This window comes from Nuphar pumila, chromosome 8 (assembly GCF_984573655.1).
Source record: "Nuphar pumila chromosome 8, dmNupPumi1.hap1.1, whole genome shotgun sequence".
Taxonomy (NCBI): domain Eukaryota; kingdom Viridiplantae; phylum Streptophyta; class Magnoliopsida; order Nymphaeales; family Nymphaeaceae; genus Nuphar; species Nuphar pumila.
Genome location: NC_143256.1, coordinates 84407358 through 84426579, shown reverse-complemented (window position 1 = coordinate 84426579; position 19222 = coordinate 84407358). Strand labels below are relative to the sequence as shown.

Below are 19222 nucleotides of genomic sequence, written 5' to 3'. Positions count from 1 at the left end.
GGCATTGCAAAGAACTAACTCCAATTCCCATGCCTTTTTTGCAATAAAATATCTGGACCAGGATCCCATAAAAGTTTAAATGCATAGAACTTCAATCTATCTACCCAGTAAAATGCAACATTATTATGTTTAACCACCACAATTAATTTATAAATAATAGGAGAGGAATAGCAGATCCTCTATAGCAATAATGTGTACAATCTATGACTCAAAAATAAAATGAGAATAAACCAAAAAACTTGCAGTCAATTCCACTTAAAATAAGAAGGAACTCTTAGGACCTAATGAGATTAGCTGCAAGGGATATACAAGAACACTGCAGATATCTAGCAAAGTAACAGAATGACCTTAACAGAAATTGTAATACCTGCCTACCACGACCTTTGCCTTCAGAGGCACCCTCAATGATTCCAGGAAGATCAAGAAGCTGTATTTTAGCATCATTGTAGTGAATAATACCTGGAATGCAAGTAAGTGTCGTGAACTCATAAGATGCTGCTTCTGAGTGGGTACCTGTTAACATAGTTAGGAGAGTTGACTTTCCCACACTGTCAACAAGAAAGAAAGCATAATTAGAGAGACAGAAATTTTACTGTGTCAAAATTCAAGCTACATTTGATAAAGTTAAGAACATGTTCAAGTTCAAGGATTAGTAGAGCCAGAAATGGCATCCAACATTACCAGTAAAAAATGAAAGAAAAGTATAAAGATCAAAAAAAGATCAACTGATAAAAGTACAAAGAAATCGCTTTTGTAATGCTTAAAAAGAACTAAGAACGTGTTTGCTTGCATCCTTTGTGATTTCAAATCACATGAGATGTAATCATATGCGCTTTGAGGTCATGTGATTCCAGATCACAAGGTGGACAACGTGATTCGGAATCACATGAGAAGCAAGTAAAATCACCCCAAATGTGATCTCTAATCTCATTGCTCCATTTTCTCACATTTGCTTGCATGTGAGAAAAGGAGGAAAATGAGAATTGTTTTCTCATGAGAACAATTTCCATTCAGGCCAAGCAAACATGCTCTAAATTCACTCAAGTTAAGGAAAAAAGGAAAAGGAAAATCCACATAGAAAAGACATAAGCTCATATAATGATAAATAGATAAAAATGGAGCTCCAAACACACATTGGCCCCTCATAACACCACTGGTGTTCACAATATTCCGTGAAGCCTATGCCTTGTAGCCCCTCATAAGAAAATAGCAAGTTTATTCCCTTATGCTGAATAATTATAACCCAGATATTCCTAATATTGGTCCCTTATTCAATAATCAACATCATTCAGATAGATGCAATAACTCCAGGGCTGTATATTCCTAATATTGGTCCCTTATTCAATAATCAACATCATTCAGGGAAACAAAGAGCTTCATTAAGTTGTAAATGAGAGGATGAGTTCCTCTTAAGGTCGACTCCCTCTAGGTCCAATACAAGACAAAGAAAAGAAATTATAATAAGGTCAAAAATGCTCCTAATATACATGCTATGTATATAATAAGGTCAAAATTGCTCCTAATATAAACGCTATGTACAAATGAAACTATACATATAAAAGGGGCAGTACTCAAATGGTAATATACTATATTAGATAACTCTTAACACTCCCCTTCAAACTTGGGATGATGCAACGGAATCATTACGAATTTGAAAAGGAATGAGCAAAAATAAAAAGGAGCAAGACTCCTAGTAAGGACATCTGTGATCTGAATCTTTGAACTCACATGTTCTAGAGCAATAACTCTATCTTCATAGGCCCTCCTTGTATAGTGACAATCTATTTAAATATGCTTACTTCGCTCATGAAACTCTCGATTCTTTGCAATATGAATAGCACTCATATTGTCACAATATAAGGAAGTCTTGTCAACAATGGAGACTCTCAACTCACCTAATAACCATCGTATCCAAATAATCTTGGTTGTGACTTGAGTCATAGCTCTATATTTTGCTTCCATTGTAGATAAGGCAAGCCTTTGTTGTTTCTTGCTTTTCTATGAGATCAGAAAACTTTCAAGAAAAATACAGAAACCAATAGTAGAAAGACGATCCTGAGTAGAGCCTCCAAAATCAACATCACAAAACACTCTAAGAACTGTGGCAGATGATGATGAAAAAAACATACCATAGTGCATAACGTCTCTCACATATCTAATAATCCTGAGTACAGTAGCTAAGTGAACTGTCTTGGGAGCACTCATAAATTGACTGACTTCATGAACTACATAGGTGATATCTGGCCTAGATATAGTCAAGTATATGAGACTTCCAACTAATTGTCTGTATACTACAGGATCTTCTAACTCAACACCATCTATGGCTCTTATCTTTAAATTTGCTTCTATTGGAGAATTGACTCTTTTTTAGTCATCTGTCAGTCTTGCTTTCACCACCAAATTTGTAGGATACTTATGTTGAGACAACTATAATCCCCTTTGTGAGTATGCTATCTCCAGTCCAAGAAAATATTTCAAACGCCCTAAGTCTTTCATCTCAAACATGCTGGCCAACTTCTTCTTGGTCTCCTTAACTCTTTTCATGTCACCTCCCGTGAGTATCATATCATCTACATAAAAAACTAATATGCATTTTTCAAGCTTAGAGGAAGATACAAACAAGGAAGAACAGGGTCATGATGACTCTGCTCAAAACCAAGTGATTTCACTGTTGAACTAAACTTTTCAAATCAAGCTCGTGGTGCTTGTTTAAGTCCATATAATGCTCTGGAAAGTCTACAAACCCTACCTTCTAGGTCTGAATATCCATGTGGTAGTTTCATTGTAAAACCTGTAAATTTTGGATATTATTAATAAATAAATAATTCATCTTTATCTTCGAGTTAGAAATGTGTTTCTATCATTTAAATTTCGTTTATTAGTGTTTAAATGCTCAATTACTCATTTATGGCTAACAAGGGTAAAATTGGTATTTTTAAAACTATTTCAGATATTTAACAATCAATTATATTACTTCTGATCAAAAACATGTTTTTAAGAGTTTTGTAAAATATTGGTGTGATATCATTGAATTTTGAAATTTACTAGATGAATTTAGCAAGTTAAAAATCTTAATTTTTAACCAAGAGGCATTTTAATCATTTTAATCATTTTAATCAAAAGTATAATTTAAAATATTTAATCGATGTTTTGCAGTAACCAAATTTGTTGAGATGGAGATATTGGTATATGCAGCGTTTTCTGCTCAGCAGTTAATATTTATTGGTGGTTCACCCTATCTTTCTGGATTTTTTGGAATTTCATATTTTTAGAGCTTTTGGCATTTTCAACCGTGCACCAAGTGTTCGGTGCATCGTTACTTGAGCGGTATTTACGAATTTTGAAACCCCTCGATCTTTTGGGTTTTTATTTTTTGTTCTTCACATTCACATTATGAAAGTAAGTTTCCTTAATTGAACTTGTAGAGAGCATGTTTAGGCACTAATTGCGTAAGCATGATGTTGTACTAAATACTTCACTGAATTGCAAATACAAGTTATGCGCACACACTGCACGTAGTTGTAGATATCTAGAGGTGCTATGATTGCCTATATGTTTAACTGATTTGAGTGTAGGATATACTAAAAATATGATACTTACGCTAAGTATCAAAATAGCTATAAGCCAATGTGCATTGAATGCAATACAATGCAAAATGCAAATCAGGTAAATGATCATGGTAAGTACGTGGTGAAAATGCATCACCTAATAAATTTATTTTTATTGTATGCAACACTTTCCTGCTCATATACCCCACCTAGTTGTGGATATCTAAGATGATTGTGATTGTATTTGGAGATCATACTGAGAATGATTTAAATGTATGAAAATAGAAGTGATTTTTTTGTCGAAGTTCGAAGATCATGCTCGTCATGATTTTAGATAGCGGAATATGGAGTGTGTTTGTTGCAGGTACATGTTTAAGGATGCATTTGTGTGAATGAATGTTGCATAAATTGATGTGTTTGACATGACAATATTGAATGCTAGTGTGAAATAAAAACTGTGTAATCATGCACGAAAGCATGAGCGATAGAATCATGTTCATGATAGGATTATGATAATACCGTTATGGATGGACTCATACGTCCCTTGCTCTCATAAACGAATCATGATTTATGTGAATGCTATATATATATATATATATATATATATATATATACACTATGTGTGACACACGTTAGGCATGAAATGCTTGCTTTGCATATTGATTCATGTGGTGAAACAATGCACATATGACTTGAATCATGTGTGCGTAACTCAAACTACGTAGGAGTTACGTATGTTGAGATTTACTAGGAAACCAAAGTTCATACAAAATATATATATATATATAAATTATAATAAAAGAATAATTTCTGGTATAATATTGTGGATAGGGTGACACGCCCCTAGTGGGACCCGCCTAACAAGATGAAGGGAAAAATAAAATCCACCTTCCCCTTCTCTTTTGTTTTGAAAGATGAATATATGGTTTTATGGTTTTCAAATTTCATGGGAAACCCCACAATTTTCAAAGCACGCAAACACCCCCTTAGTAGCACTTATGAGTAGGGGATACAGATGGATAGGACACAATTATTTTCAGATTTCAACCCTTATTCATATTCAGATTGGACAAGGATTTACTTAGGTTATTTTTGTAATGTGATTGGCATTTTAGGTCTGACCTAATTCAAATTAAGATCAAAATCCAATCCATGTGTATGTTGCAGGTTCAAAACCCATTGGTATAATAAAACTGGCAGGTAGGGATGCACACGAGTCAAGCTTGGCATGTTCAAGTTCCGCTCGCCCAAGTAAAGTGGTGTATATGCTCAAGCATGAACCACTGGTGTTCAGGCTCATGCTCGGCCCAGCCCAAGACTGAACTGCTAGTGTTCAGGCTTGGCTTGTACTGAGTATTGAGCTGAGTTGAGCCGAGCCGAGCTCAGTCAGGGCTCAACAGAGAGAGAGAGAAGGGGGGGCGAAGGAGGGCGTTGAGGGATCTTACAGAAGGGAAGAGATCGAGCTTATCAATCTTATGGTTCGGCTCATTTACCAACCCTATTCCCACACTGAGAGAGAAAGAATATAATAATAAACAAACTACATTAATGTATTGTGTTGGGGTACAACACTTACATACAGCCCTAAAAAAACAATTAGGGATTTGGCTTGATGAAAAAAAAAACACGGCAGACACAAACAAATTTGTTGCTATCACCAAAGCTACCCACAAGAGCAAAAACATAAAAAGAACACTCAATTAACAATGGAAATTTATTTATTTTTTAACAGTTTTTTGAAAATAGTTTTTGAAAATGGGTGTCTTCTAAATTTTTTAAAAATTGGGGAAGTTTTTTTAGAAATTTTTTTCACCTCACTAACCCTAGATTAGGTTATAAATAGTCTCATTAGAGGAGGTGAGGGGCGTCTCTCTCTCTCTCTCTCTCTCTCTCTCTCTCTCTCTCTCTCTCTCTCTCTCTCTCCAGCTGGTTCCCTACCTCTTTTTCTTCCTTCTTCTCTTCTTATTCTTTATCCTTTCTTTCCCTTCTTTCATCGGCTCCTCCTTCTCCTCGTCATCGGAGGGTGGTGGTACGTGTGTGATCTCATAGGAGGACCGATCTCTTCTTAACCCCTCCATCAGAAGCGGCTGCGAGGTACATTTTTTCTCCCCCATTTCTTTATTTGTTTTGCATCTAGTTTAGATTGATTTCGCATTGCATACAGCGTAAGCTATGTTCTGCAGTTTTATTGCACGTAGGATAACGTAAAAGTTAATTCAATATCATATAGTTAGCTTTTATTTTGTAGGTCATGTTGTCTTCTTATATATATATATTATTTATTTATTTATTGTGCACGCTGCTGCAATATAACCTGCGTGAAAGCTGAATCAAATCTATCATCGTTGACAAATCTGATCGTTCTTTGGTATTGACACTAAACCAAGTCTGACCGTATCACGATCACGCCTGAACAGGCACAACAGTTTTCTTTTCGTCTTAAGCGATTGTTGCGGATCTGTGCATACAAGAAAGAATAATTTTTTTAGCCAGATCCATCGACAAAGCTGATCTGATCGAGCCATTGAAAAATCCAGATTAGCGTGATTTTCAGATCACGTTTTTCCTTATATTTTTTTCCCAAATCCAGTGTTAATTTGACTTGAACTAATTCCTTCAATAACGTTGATTTGCGTGATTCTTAAATCACGTAAATCAGCGCAAAGTGTTGATCACACGGATATTTTTTTTAGCAAGATCAACATTGGAATCCATCTCTGCTATATCACGTTCCAGCGTGATCACGATCTTGGCTTAACCCGATCGGCCGGCACGTCAGCAGTCGTGCGAATCACGCGGTCCAGCGTGATCAACGTTGACCACGTTATTCTCAGATCTGCATGTGTTGCTAGAGAGTGTAGTTAGATTAGATTTTATTGTTTTCATAGATAATTAGGTAATCAAGTAAATTAACGTCTTTATTAGTACTTTAATATTGCATCGTTAGTAGTTAAAACTGTTTCGCTTTTAATTATTTTAAGTCAGTAGCTTAGATCAGATTTTTTTACATTGCTTCATGCCATCAATTAGGTAAACTGATTTACATTTTCTTATAGTTAATTTGTTAAGTTTAGTATTGCACAGTTAATTAGTTAGAGTTTGTTTTGAATTTGTTTTGCAACCAGTTAGTTAGAATGTTTTAGTTTATTACATTATAGCTAGTTAGTTATTACATTATAGCTAGTTTAGATTTAGTTGAGTTGTTCTTGGTATAATTGTTGAGATGCAGTCACCGTATAAATGCATATGCATTAAGGGTAGTTTGGTAACTATTTAATAGGTCGGGTCTATCGTATATTTTATTGTAGCAAAGGGCATTATTGTAAATAATTTATTCTTGTCTAATCTCTCTATTTAAGTGAGATTAGACCTAATGAGAGTTAATGATTCTTTCTCTCTCTCTCTCTTTTCTGGTTTACTTCAAACCCTAGCCGACTTCAACATGGTATCAGAGCATGACCTAGCTTTGGGCGTCTGATCTGATTGACACATCTTCCTCCTCCAGCAGAAACTCAGATCGGGTTGCTCACAGCGTCTACAGCGACTGGTGTGCGTGTGGAAGCAGAGATCGTTGTGCCTGTAGGAGCAGGGAGACTCCTGTTTTCCAATCTGACATCAGTCGCAAACTGCAGTCTGGATCACATCCTCCTTATGGTGACCAGACTGTTTTGGATCTGATTTCAGATTGTATCGATGGTGGTAGTGTGGACGTCGAAGAGGCCTGCAACTACCGTCATGAACCAATCGAGTCACGATCTTGGTAGCTTCTAAGGTTGCAATCGTGGATTAGATCAAATCAGATCTGTATAATTCAGATATGAAATTGGGCGTTTGGTCGTGGTATGCAGCTTGTCGCAGATTTTTTTTTTGTAAGGTGGATGGTTTAGGTAAGGTCCAATTCAAGTTGGATGTGCAAGTTTCGGATCTGAACAGCGTGTTACAGTCGTTGGTCGTGTATATCAGATTTTATCAGTGATTAAAATCTGGTATAGTTGGTTTCATAGTTTGTAGTTGGTGTGCACATCCGATCAGAGTTTTCAGCTGGTTGTGTTTGCGTGTGGTTATACCTGCATTTTGAAACAGACCCATTATCTAATCCCATGGCTGAAATGCAGAAGTCAGACATGAAGACCGAAACAGTGGCTGATTATAAAGCCTTTGCAAAAACCTTTTCATATGGATCATCTTTAAAGTTGGATGAGACTAACTATGCTAGATGGTCTCGTCCGTTCATGATGTTTGTCTCAGGGCATCGTAGAAAACATATTTTGTTGGAAAATGAGCCTAAAGACAAAACTGAAAAGTATGCTACATGGGAAGAGGACAATGATATCGTCATGTCCTGGATTATGAATAGTGTGCAGCCTCACATAGTCGACGGGCTTATTTATTACACCACCGCAAAACAAATGTGAGATAATTTGCAAGATACTTACTCTCAAGAAACTAATGTAAGTCGTATTCTTCAAGTAGAACAGGAGATCTATCAATTGCAGCAAGGAGAGCAAACTCTAGCCCAGTACTATGCCTCTGTGAATGCAGCTTTTGAGAGACTAAATGCGCATAGACCATTGTGTTGTGACAAACAGAAACTACACTAGGAGCATACCATGGTTGCACGGTTCCTAAATTCTCAGTTGCCAAATTTCAGATGTTGACAGGCTCAGATGTTCCCACTCTTGTTGAGGCATATAATCAACTGAGTAGGCTTGCCATGTCCCTTCCTTCGTCCCAATCGGAATCATAAACCTCTGCTCTGTTTGTTTTCTATGGTTGAAGCTGAGGTTTTATTCCTAATACACGAGGTTGTGGACGTGGTCGACGCACAGGAGGACGAGGCAAGCTCCAATGTACCTACTGCGGGAGATTTGGGCATTTAGAAGATAGATGCTTTGCCAAGAATGGACGACCTACTGCACCTTCAGCTAAAGTTGTTCCTATGGCTCAAGTTGCCAAACCCGAGTCTTCCGTTGTTCCTCCTAGTGATTTGGTTACACTTACTCGTGCTGAGTATGATGATTTGTTGGCACATCGTCCGTCTAGCTCCCCCGTGGCTGATGTTGCATGTTTTGCAGGTGATGGATTATCTTGCCAAGGTAGTAGGTGGATTATTGATTCAGAGACATCTAGACATTTGTGTGGAAATGAATGTGATTTTTTAAATTTGAATAGTGTTGCTAACCATAAAAAGGTAGTTCTTGCTGATGGAAGTTTCTCTCTCATTGTTGGCCAGGGAAATATCTCTATCTCTCCTTCTCTTCAGTTATCAAATGTTCTCCATGCCTCTTCATTCCCTCAAAATTTGTTATTTGTTAGTCGTGTTGCAAAAGAATTGAATTGTAGAGTAATATTTGATCCTGCCTGTTACACTTTTCAGGACTTGCTGATAGGGAAGACGATTGGTGGAGGCTACGAGGAAGGTGGAGTCTATTATCTATACCAACCATTTGGCTTTGTTCATTCGGCAGTTAAGTCCTCCTCTAGTCCGTTGCTTTGGCAGCATCGACTTGGTCATCTCCCGTTGCTTAAATTGCGTAGAGTTATTCCTCATATCTCGTCGTCCACTACCCTGCTGTGTGAAGCATGTCAGCTTGGGAAGCATCATAGGAGTTCATTTTCGTCTAGTTAGAGTCCTTCGAGTCAAAATTTGTTTGATCTTCTTCATTTTGATGTTTGGGGTCCAAATAGAACTCCTAGTCGTTCTAAGTGTCATTATTATTTAGTCATTGTAGATGATGTTTCCAGATTATCTTGGGTATTCTTGTTAAAAGATAGGGTTGAAGCCCCCATTATTCTCAAATCCTTGATTATTGAAATAAAAACTCAGTTTAATTCTTGCGTCAAAGTTGTTCGCACTAACAATGCTCTTGAATTCAAATCTTCTGAATTATTACAATTTTACAAAAATCTTGGAATCCAACCTCAGACTTCTTGTCCTCATACCTTGCAAGAGAATGGAGTAGTGGAGCGCAGGCATAGACACATTCTAAATGTTGCCTGTTGCCTGTTGCCTCATGATCTAGTCTAATATGCCTGCGTCTTACTGGGGAGATGCGGGTTTAACTGCGGGATACCTAATAAACCGTATGCCTTCAACTTCTATGGGGGATCGTATTCCCATTCAAATTCTCAGTCCTGAAGCTCCTCTTTTACCTATCTCTCCAAAGGTATTTGGCTGCGTGTGCTTTGTTCATAAAATTGGTCTCAACCAAGATAAATTGTCACCCCAATCTATAAAATGTGTTTTTGTTGGGTATCCCAAGCACCAAAAAGGATATCGTTGTTATGATCCCATATCTCAGAGAGAGTATGTCAATACGGATGTTTCCTTTTTTGAGTCTATCCCATATTTTTTGTAATGAAAAAGAGGCGGAAGCACCAATAGAGCAAATGTCACTCTTTAAGAGTGACCACTAGAGCCACGAACACAAACACCAAATGTGCACACACAAAACTCTCAAATATTGAAAATGACTTAAAGTCATAAGTTGGATATTATTGAAGAAGGGAAGAAAAGGGTGAAAAACCCATGCTTACAAGAGGAGAAAACCTCCTCTATTTATAGAGGAGGGAGGCTCTAAGAAGGGACCACAAGGGGGCTCCCTTGTAGATGTTGGGAGCCCCAACGGTTAGAAATCTGACCATTGGGGCCCCAACGACTACAAGAGTGGGGCCCCTTGTGGTCTTACAAAAAGACAAAATAAAAAAAGGAAAAAGTAAAAAGGAAAAAGAAAAGAGAAAAAAGTAAAAAATAAAAAATACATTGGATGTTTTACAAGAATACCCCTATTGGGTATTTCACTAAAAGAGAAACAGTATATATATATATATATATATATATATATATATTTTAACACGCCCCCTCAAACTTTACGGGGAGAAGACCGAAAGTTTGCTAAGGAGAAACATAAATCGTGGAGTTGGGAGTGCCTTGGTGAAGAAGTCAGCTAGTTGATACTCTGAAGTAACATATGGTAATGAGATAGTCCCTCTGAGGTATTCGTCTCGAACATAATGGCAATCCATTTCGATATGCTTGGTCCGCTCATGAAAAGTGTGATTGCTGGCAATGTATATCGCACTTTTGTTATTACAGCAGAACTTGGTGGGAGTGGAAATGGGAACGCCCATGTCAGCAAGGAGACTTCTGAGCCATACGATTTTCATAGTTGTCATTGCCATGGCCCGATACTCAGCTTCAGTGGATGACAGTGAAACCTTCTGTTGCTTCTTGCATCTCTACGAAATGACGGATTCACCTAAAAAAATACAAAGACCCGTTATTGAGATACGATCATTGGGATTTCCTCCCCAGTCAGCATCAGTAAAAGCAGTTAAGTCAAGAGATGAGGAAGAGGATAAGAAGAGTCCCTTGGATATAGTATTTTTGATATATCGCACAATCCTCATTACGGCTGCCATATGAACCGAAGTAGGTGCATGCTGAAACTGGCTTGCTGCATGAACCGCATGAGCTATGTCTGGACGTGTGATGGATAGATAGGTGAGAGATCCGATTAATTGACGGTAGGGGTTGGATCCTCAAGAAGAACACCATCTCCAAGTCTCAGTTTTGCATTAATAACTTCGGGAGTCTCAACTTTCTTTTCATCAGATATTCCTGATTTGGTACAAATTTCTGCAACTAATTTCATTTGAGATAGGATGTATCCACGTGGAGAATAAGCCACTTCAATCCCTAAAAAATATCTCAAATAACCAAGGTCAGACATGTCAAAAGTTTCTTTTAACATAGACTTTACATCATTTACTCTTTTTTTGTCATTTCCAGTAATGATCATATCATCAACATACAGTAGAAGCATAATAATGGAGTCACCTGTCCTTTTAACAAAAAGAGCAGTGTCAGTATAACAAGAAGAAAATCCTAAATTGATTAATACGTTACTAAACCTATCATACCAAGCTTTAGGAGCTTGGTTAAGTCCATATAAAGCCTTTTTTAATTTCAAAATTTTTTCAATTAAGTTCATACCTGGAGGCGGTTCCATATAAACTTCTTCATTTAAATTACCATTCAAAAATGCATTTTTGACATCAAGTTGAAAGATAGGCCATTTTTTAACTGAAGCTATAGCAATAAGAGCTTGAACACTAGTCATTCAAGCAACCGGGGCAAAAGTTTCATCATAATCTACCCCATACTCTTGGGCATATCCCTTGGCAACCAACCTAGCTTTATATCTTTCCAATGAACCATCACTCTTAGTTTTAACTTTAAAAACCCATCTACATCCAATGGGTTTCTTGCCATTGGGAGGATCAATGATTTCTCAAGTTTGTGCCTTTTTAAGAGCATTAAGTTCTAGTTCCATAGCTTCATTCCAATAAGCATATTCTTAGCATCATTGTAATGAGATGGTTCATGAAAGGAGTGAAGAGCAAGAAGGCATGCTCGAAAGTTAAGAGAAAATGAATCATACAAAACAAATCTATTTGGTATTTTGGAAATCCGATTTGATCTTCTTTGAGAGGTATCTTCGATTGACTCACCTTGGGAAAAATTTTCAAGGGCACAAGGATGATTTCTTTCATTCCTTCTAGAGTAGACTTGAATTTGTCTTGAAACATTTTCTTCTAAGTTTTGATCATCACTTGGATGTTCAAAAAGATCTTCACTAAGGGATTCACTAGGATCAATATGATCATCTATGATGTTTTCTTGAGGCAACAAGTCAAATAGAAAGGAATAATCAATATTTTCATTTGGTTGGTGCGAAAAACCATTTTCCTCTTCAAGGAATGTTACATCTTTAGAGATATAAAGTCTGTTCTTAAGTATGTCAAAACATCGATAACCTTTTTGTTTTTCGCCATATCCCAAAAAGATACATTCAATAGCCCTAGGAGAAAGTTTATCATTTTTGTGAGTTAGAACAAAACATTTACATCCAAAAATTCTTAGTCTTTTATAATTGGGAGACATATTGTAAAGTTTTTCAAATGGAGAAAGATTTTTCAAAGAGGATGAAGGAGTTCTATTGATAAGATATGTAGAGGTTAGAACCGCTTCGGCCCAAAAGGATTTTGGAATATTTCTTGAAATTAATAACGTTCTTGTAGTTTCTATTATGTGTCTATGATTTCTTTCCGCAAGACCATTTTGTTGCGGAGTGTTGGGGCAAGACCGTTGGTGACAAATTCCATTTTCTTTTAAATAGCTTTGAAAATCATTGGACATATATTCACCTCCCGAATCGGACCTAAGAATAGATAGATTTCCCAAAAATTGATTTTTGACCTTTGCATGAAATTCTTTAAAGAAGGAGAAAACTTCGGATTTGTGACTTAGGAAGTAAATCCACGTAAATTGAGTGAAGTCATCTATAAAGACCACGTAATACGAAAAACCTCCTTTAGACAAAATAGGGGAAGGTCCCCACACATCTGAATGAATAAGTTCAAATGGCCGAGTGGTAAAGTAACTTCTTTGAGGAAATGAAGTAGCTTTAGATTTCCCAAAAATGCAATCTTTACAAGTCATGTAATTGTCTTTACAAGTATTATTCAAAAACGGAAAAAGAGACATTTTTACAAAATTTGGATGGCCAAGTCTCTCATGCCATATTTCAATACTTTTGTCTTTTACAAGATTGCAAGATGACTTAGATGGAAGAGTCAAAAAATCCATAAAGTAGAGGTCACCCCTTCTATGGCCTTGCCCAATCAGCTTCCCTGACTGGAGATCCTGCACGGTGCAATCTTTAGGTGAGAAAGAGACTTGGCATCCATGATCGGTGATTTGAGAAACGGAAAAAAGGTTTAAATTAATTTTAGGAACGATTCTTACTTTAGGAACGAAAATTTTTTTAAAGTCAAGTGTTCTAATACTTTCAATTTTTAATGATGTACCATCGGCCGTTGAAACACAAGAGGATATGGGTTCGGAAAAAACATTTGAAAGAGAGTTTTTATGAGATGTCATATGAAAGGAAGCACCGGAGTCTAGTATGCACATACCTGGAGGTGATGAAGAGTAGGCGATGGCGGCTCCGGATGTTGAAGGAGAAGTCTTGAGAAGATGTTGGAGAACTTCGGAGATGTGATTTAGAGTTTCTTTGATATCTCCTTCTTTGGTACTTTCTTCCTTCTTTGAAGAATTTTCCGCGGCTACCTTTCCTTTGAGTTTTGGACAAACCGGTCTAATGTGTCCCGGTTCATTACAATAATGGCATATTATTCCCTTTCTAGGCCCATTACTATTTTTGTTAAAATGGGGAGGTCTATATGCTTTAACATTCGATCCGGGCCTAGTAACGGCCAAAACTTCATCACTCTTAATGCTTAAGCCAAGTCGAGTTTCTTCTTGACATATCTCGGCAAGGGCATCTTCAATAGGTAGGGCTTTGCTTCTATGGAGAAGAGATGCCCTTACTTGTTCAAATTCCGGGCGAAGACCATGAAGAAATTGGAAAAAATGTTCCTTTTCAATTTGCTCCCTTCTTAATTCAATATCTTCCGGAGCCACCCACTTAGGCTCAAGAAGAGCAAGTTCATCCCAAAGAGGAGTTAGAGAGCTAAAATAGTCTCAGACACTCATATCCATTTGTTTAGTGGAACGGATTTTTTCTTGACAAAAAAATTGTCGAGCAAGATCCTTTTGGGTATACATACCCTTAAGGAAAAACCAAGCCTCATTGGCCCTTCTAAATTTGGCAATATTAGCACAATTTTTAAGATCTACATTATTCATAAACCATGCCAATATTTTGGCATGGTTACTTTCCCAATCCTCAATTTTGGATTGATGATCATTAATAGCTTTGATGCGCTCATCGCCATCTAAAGCTTTTTCAACTTTATTTTCGATTTTGGTGAGAACAAGAGAGGGTTCAGGAGTAGTTCCCAAAACAAAACCCCAAAGTTTCTTACCTCTAAGATGATTTTCCATAGCGGAGGCCCACATGAGATAGTTGGACCCATTTAGCTTAAAAGAAAGCTCCACTTTAGAGTCACGTTCCATCGGCACCAACAAGTCCTTCCTTTCTTCAAAAAATGAGAGGCACACGTTCCAAAGAAAAGCCCAATCACCAACCGAGCTCTGATACCATGTAATGGAAAAGAGCCGGAAGCACCAATAGAGCAAAAGTCACTCTTTAAGAGTGACCACTAGAGCCACGAACACAAACACCAAATGTGCACACACAAAACTCTCAAATATTGAAAATGACTTAAAGTCATAAGTTGGATATTATTGAAGAAGGGAAGAAAAGGGTGAAAAACCCATGCTTACAAGAGGAGAAAACCTCCTCTATTTATAGAGGAGGGAGGCTCTAAGAAGGGACCACAAGGGGGCTCCCTTGTAGACGTTGGGAGCCCCAACGACTACAAGAGTGGGGCCCCTTGTGGTCTTACAAAAAGACAAAATAAAAAAAGGAAAAAGTAAAAAGGAAAAAGAAAAGAGAAAAAAGTAAAAAATAAAAAATACATTGGCTGTTTTACAAGAATACCCTTATTGGGTATTTCACTAAAAGAGAAACAGTATATATATATATATATATATATATATATATATATATATATATATATATTTTAACAATTTTTCTAGTACTTTTCCAAGATTACATGTTGTTAGAAAGTATCCGGAAATGAATTACAAAAATGCATAATGCATTGATACGGTCCAATATTGGATAAACACAACCCCACAATGGGAAATAACAAAATGGTCCACTAAGGGACACCACAAGAAGCCTACGAAGAGGCATAAGTTGCACATACTTCATTGAATGAGGGCCTAAAAGGTCATAGAAGTACATGGGGTAGAGACCCCTATTTATACAAGAAAGAGGGTTGAAAAAGGGGAGCCATTGGGAGCTCCCCATAGAGACGTTGAGAGCCCCAACGGTCACATTTGTGACCGTTGGGGCCCCAACGACTCTATGTGGGGCCCCTTATGCGTGGATCCCTTATTCAAAATAAAAGGAAAAAATAAAAAACAAAAAAAAATTATTTACATAAAATAGTTGTTTCTAAAAACAACTATGTAAAATGACAAAAAGACCCCTATCAGATATATATATATATATATATATATATATATATACGTGAGAACATATATATTTTAACACCCCCCCGTCAAACTTTACGTGGGGATAATGAAAAGTTTGAAGATACAAAAAGGAGGGTTTCAGGTCTTCAAAGAATCTTCAATGGAAGCCATCAACTTTAGAGTACATGAAAGAACTTTGCAAATGTCAGTCTTTAACTGTCTTTAATGATCATCCTCAAGCTTCTTCCACGATGTATCATAGATACTTCTTTCGTCTCATCTTGGCGATCCTGTAGAACAAGCCAAAAGAACTACAAGTAAAAAATATCTTTGTATCTTAATTAAATAAAAGATAAATAAGATTGATCATATGATTCCATCAAAACAACTATTTAAAAGATATTTCATGCATTTTAATTGAGTATTATGCAAAAATAACTTAAACTTAAATATTCTATTGATAAAACACACTATGTTCTTGAAGAAGGATATGTGCACAAAGGCCATACTAAGAATACTTAAATAAATGTATCTAAAAGGTACAAGAGAGGACACCCACAAATGCACAATTTATATATTTAGAACTGATGCCAAAGATATTTCTCACAAAGGGTTTTATCAATATTTGGTAGTAAGAAGTGTGTGCATGGAGAACACTCACAAGTGCACAAAGACACAAAATTATGAAATTTGTATTAAGATTAAAAAGGTTTCATGTATTACAAATATCTTTAAGAACACAATGTTCACGTAAGAACTAATGGCTTCCTAAAAAGAACATAGGAACGAAAGCATATTTGACACACAAATCAATAATAGGGAGACATTTTAATACAAGATGATCTAATGATTTCTTTCACATCTTAGAGAGAAGAAATTCTAAACAAATGTCACGTGATCTTGCTAAAAATGTCCACCCAAGAATCAAGAGTGAAAGATATTTGAGTAGAAAGCCTTACACATTGAGGAAATTCTTACTCAAATATTTGCAAATACAAAAACTCATTAGGTGGCCGAAAAATCAAAAAACACTTAATACAACAACAACAACTACGCCTTCATCCCAAAACAATTGGGGTCGGCGATATGAACCAAAAAAGAAAATCATTCTGGGTCTTCCACATGAATCCTTCTCCTCCAATCATTTCTATCCAATGCCATGTCCTCGGTGAGGTTCAAAGCATTCATATCCTTTCCTATCACCTCCATCCATGTCTTCCTAGGCCTACCCCGACCTCTTTTAACTAATATATTTTCCCATTTCTCCATCCTTCTAACTGGAGCATCATTAGGCCTTCGCCGAATATGTCCAAACCACCGTAAACGATTCTCTCTCATCTTATTTTCAATGGGTGAAATGCCTACCTTCTTACGTATCTCCTCATTCTGAATCTTATCTTTTATTGTATTTCCACACATCCATCTCAGCATACGCATCCCAGCTACACTCATTTTTTGAATATGATGTCTCTTGGCAGCCCAACATTCCGTACCATATAGTAAAGCGGGCCTAATAGTCGTCCTATAAAACTTTCCCTTCAACCGCAATGGCATTCTACGATCGCACAATACTCCAGTTGCACTTTTCCATTTCATCCACCCAACCTTTATCCTATGATTTACATCTCCATCAATTTCTCCATACTTTTGAATGATAGATCCCAAATATTTGAAACAATCATCCACCGGTATTTCTTGCTCACCAAGCTTCACTACACTCCCATCACTACTTCGTTGCTTACTAAACCGACATTCCATGTATTCTGTCTTACTCTTAACTTAAAACCTCTTTCTTCCGATGTCTGTCTCCATAATTCTAAGTTAGCATTAACCCCAGCTCTAGACTCATCAATCAAAACAATATCATCAGCAAACAACATACACCACGGCACATTTTCTTGAATTGATCTCGTAAGCTCATCCATCACTATAGCAAATAGGAAAGGGCTTAAAGCAGATCCTTGATGTAACCCAACCGTTATAGGAAAATTGGTTGTCACCCCTCCACAAGTGCGGACATTGGTTACTACTCCTTCATACATATCCTTAATTATACTAATGTACTTGAGAGAAACACCTTTCTTCATCATTGTCCACCAGAGAACATCCCTAGGTACTCTATCGTATGCCTTCTCTAAATCAATAAAAACCATATGCAAATCTTTGTTCCTCTCTTTATTTCTCTCAATAAGTTGTCTAAGAAGATGTATAGCTTTCATAGTTGATCTTCCAGGCATAAAATCAAATTGATTCTCCGATATCATGACAATCTTCCTCAACCTAGACTCAATCACCCTCTCCCAAAGTTTCATAGTATGACTCATGAGTTTTATACCACGATAGTTTGTGCAATCTTGTATATCACCCTTATTCTTATATAGAGGCACCAAAGTACTTTTCCTCCACTCATTAGGCATCTTATTTATCCGCCAAATCTTGTTTAAAAGATTTGTCAACCATTCTAAACCTTTCTCTCCCAAGCATTTCCAAGCCTCGATAGGTATACCATCTGGGCCAACTGCCCTTCTTGATTTCATTTTCTTCAAAGCCTCTGCAATTTCTTTCTTTTGAATCTTGCGCATGAAGTCACGATTCATCTCATGAAAAGGAATGGACAAGTCTCCAAGATCTTGAGCATGACTTTCATTAAATAGCTTATCAAAATAATCTTTCCATCTCTCCTTAATCTCCTCATCTTTGACTAAAACCCTTTGTGTTTCATCTTTGATACATCTAACCATACCCAGATCCCTCGATTTCCTATCTCTCATCTTTGCAAGCCTATAAATATCCTTCTCGCCCTCTTTGGTATCCAACTTGTCATAAACCTCCTTATATACCTTATCCCTCACGTTCCAAACTACTTTTTTAGCTTCCTTCTTTGCTATCATATACTTTTTCAAATTCTCATTATCACGACTCTTACTTAGATTTCTATAACACTCTTTTTTAACCTTAATAGCTAATTTGACATCCTTATTCCACCACGATGTATCCTTACCTAGCAGTGCACCGCCTTTAGACTCACCCAATACCTCCTTAGCCACCTTTCTCATGTCACCCGCTATCTTATTCCTCCTCGAGACACCAATCAGCTTCCTTAACTACCTTCTCTACAAACATTCCTTGTTTAGCTCCTTTCAGTGCCCACCACTTAATTCTATGATCTATCCTATGTCTATCCCTTTTGTTGCATTGTCTAATTCTAAGATCTAAAATTAAGACTTTATGTTGTGTAGCTACACTTTCTCCCGGTATAACCTTACAATCGATGCAACAACCCCTATCTCTCTTTCTAAGTAGGAAAAAATCTATCTGACTCGTATTAACCCCACTTTTAAATGTTACTAGGTGAGACTCGCTCTTCCTAAACCAAGTGTTTGCTAAGATCATATCATAGGACAAACCAAAATCTAAAATCCTTTCTCCACTTTCGTTTCTTTCTCCTATACCATAGCCTCCATGGATACTCTCAAATTCATCCCTACTAATGCCTACATGCCCATTAAGGTTACCGCCGATGAAAAGCCTTTCTCCATAAGATATCCCTTGTACTACTCCATCTAAATCTTCCCAAAATTGACGCTTAATGGAATCATCTAAACCTACTTGAGGTGCATAAACACTAATAATAGTATTTTGGTTATCTAGGTTAATATAT

The 19222-nt window shown here is 36.9% G+C and overlaps 1 protein-coding gene across 2 annotated transcripts in view; it reads right to left on the bottom strand.

Moving 5' to 3' along the window:
* Window positions 1-19222, bottom strand: part of LOC149830003 (developmentally-regulated G protein 2) — a 170710-nt gene that overhangs the window by 105624 nt on the left and 45864 nt on the right. For both annotated transcript variants that reach the window (XM_090015672.1, XM_090015673.1), the window contains exon 4: window positions 368-548. In XM_090015672.1, the coding sequence (XP_089871798.1) occupies window positions 368-548 (181 nt within the window). The remainder of the gene's footprint in view (window positions 1-367; window positions 549-19222) is intronic.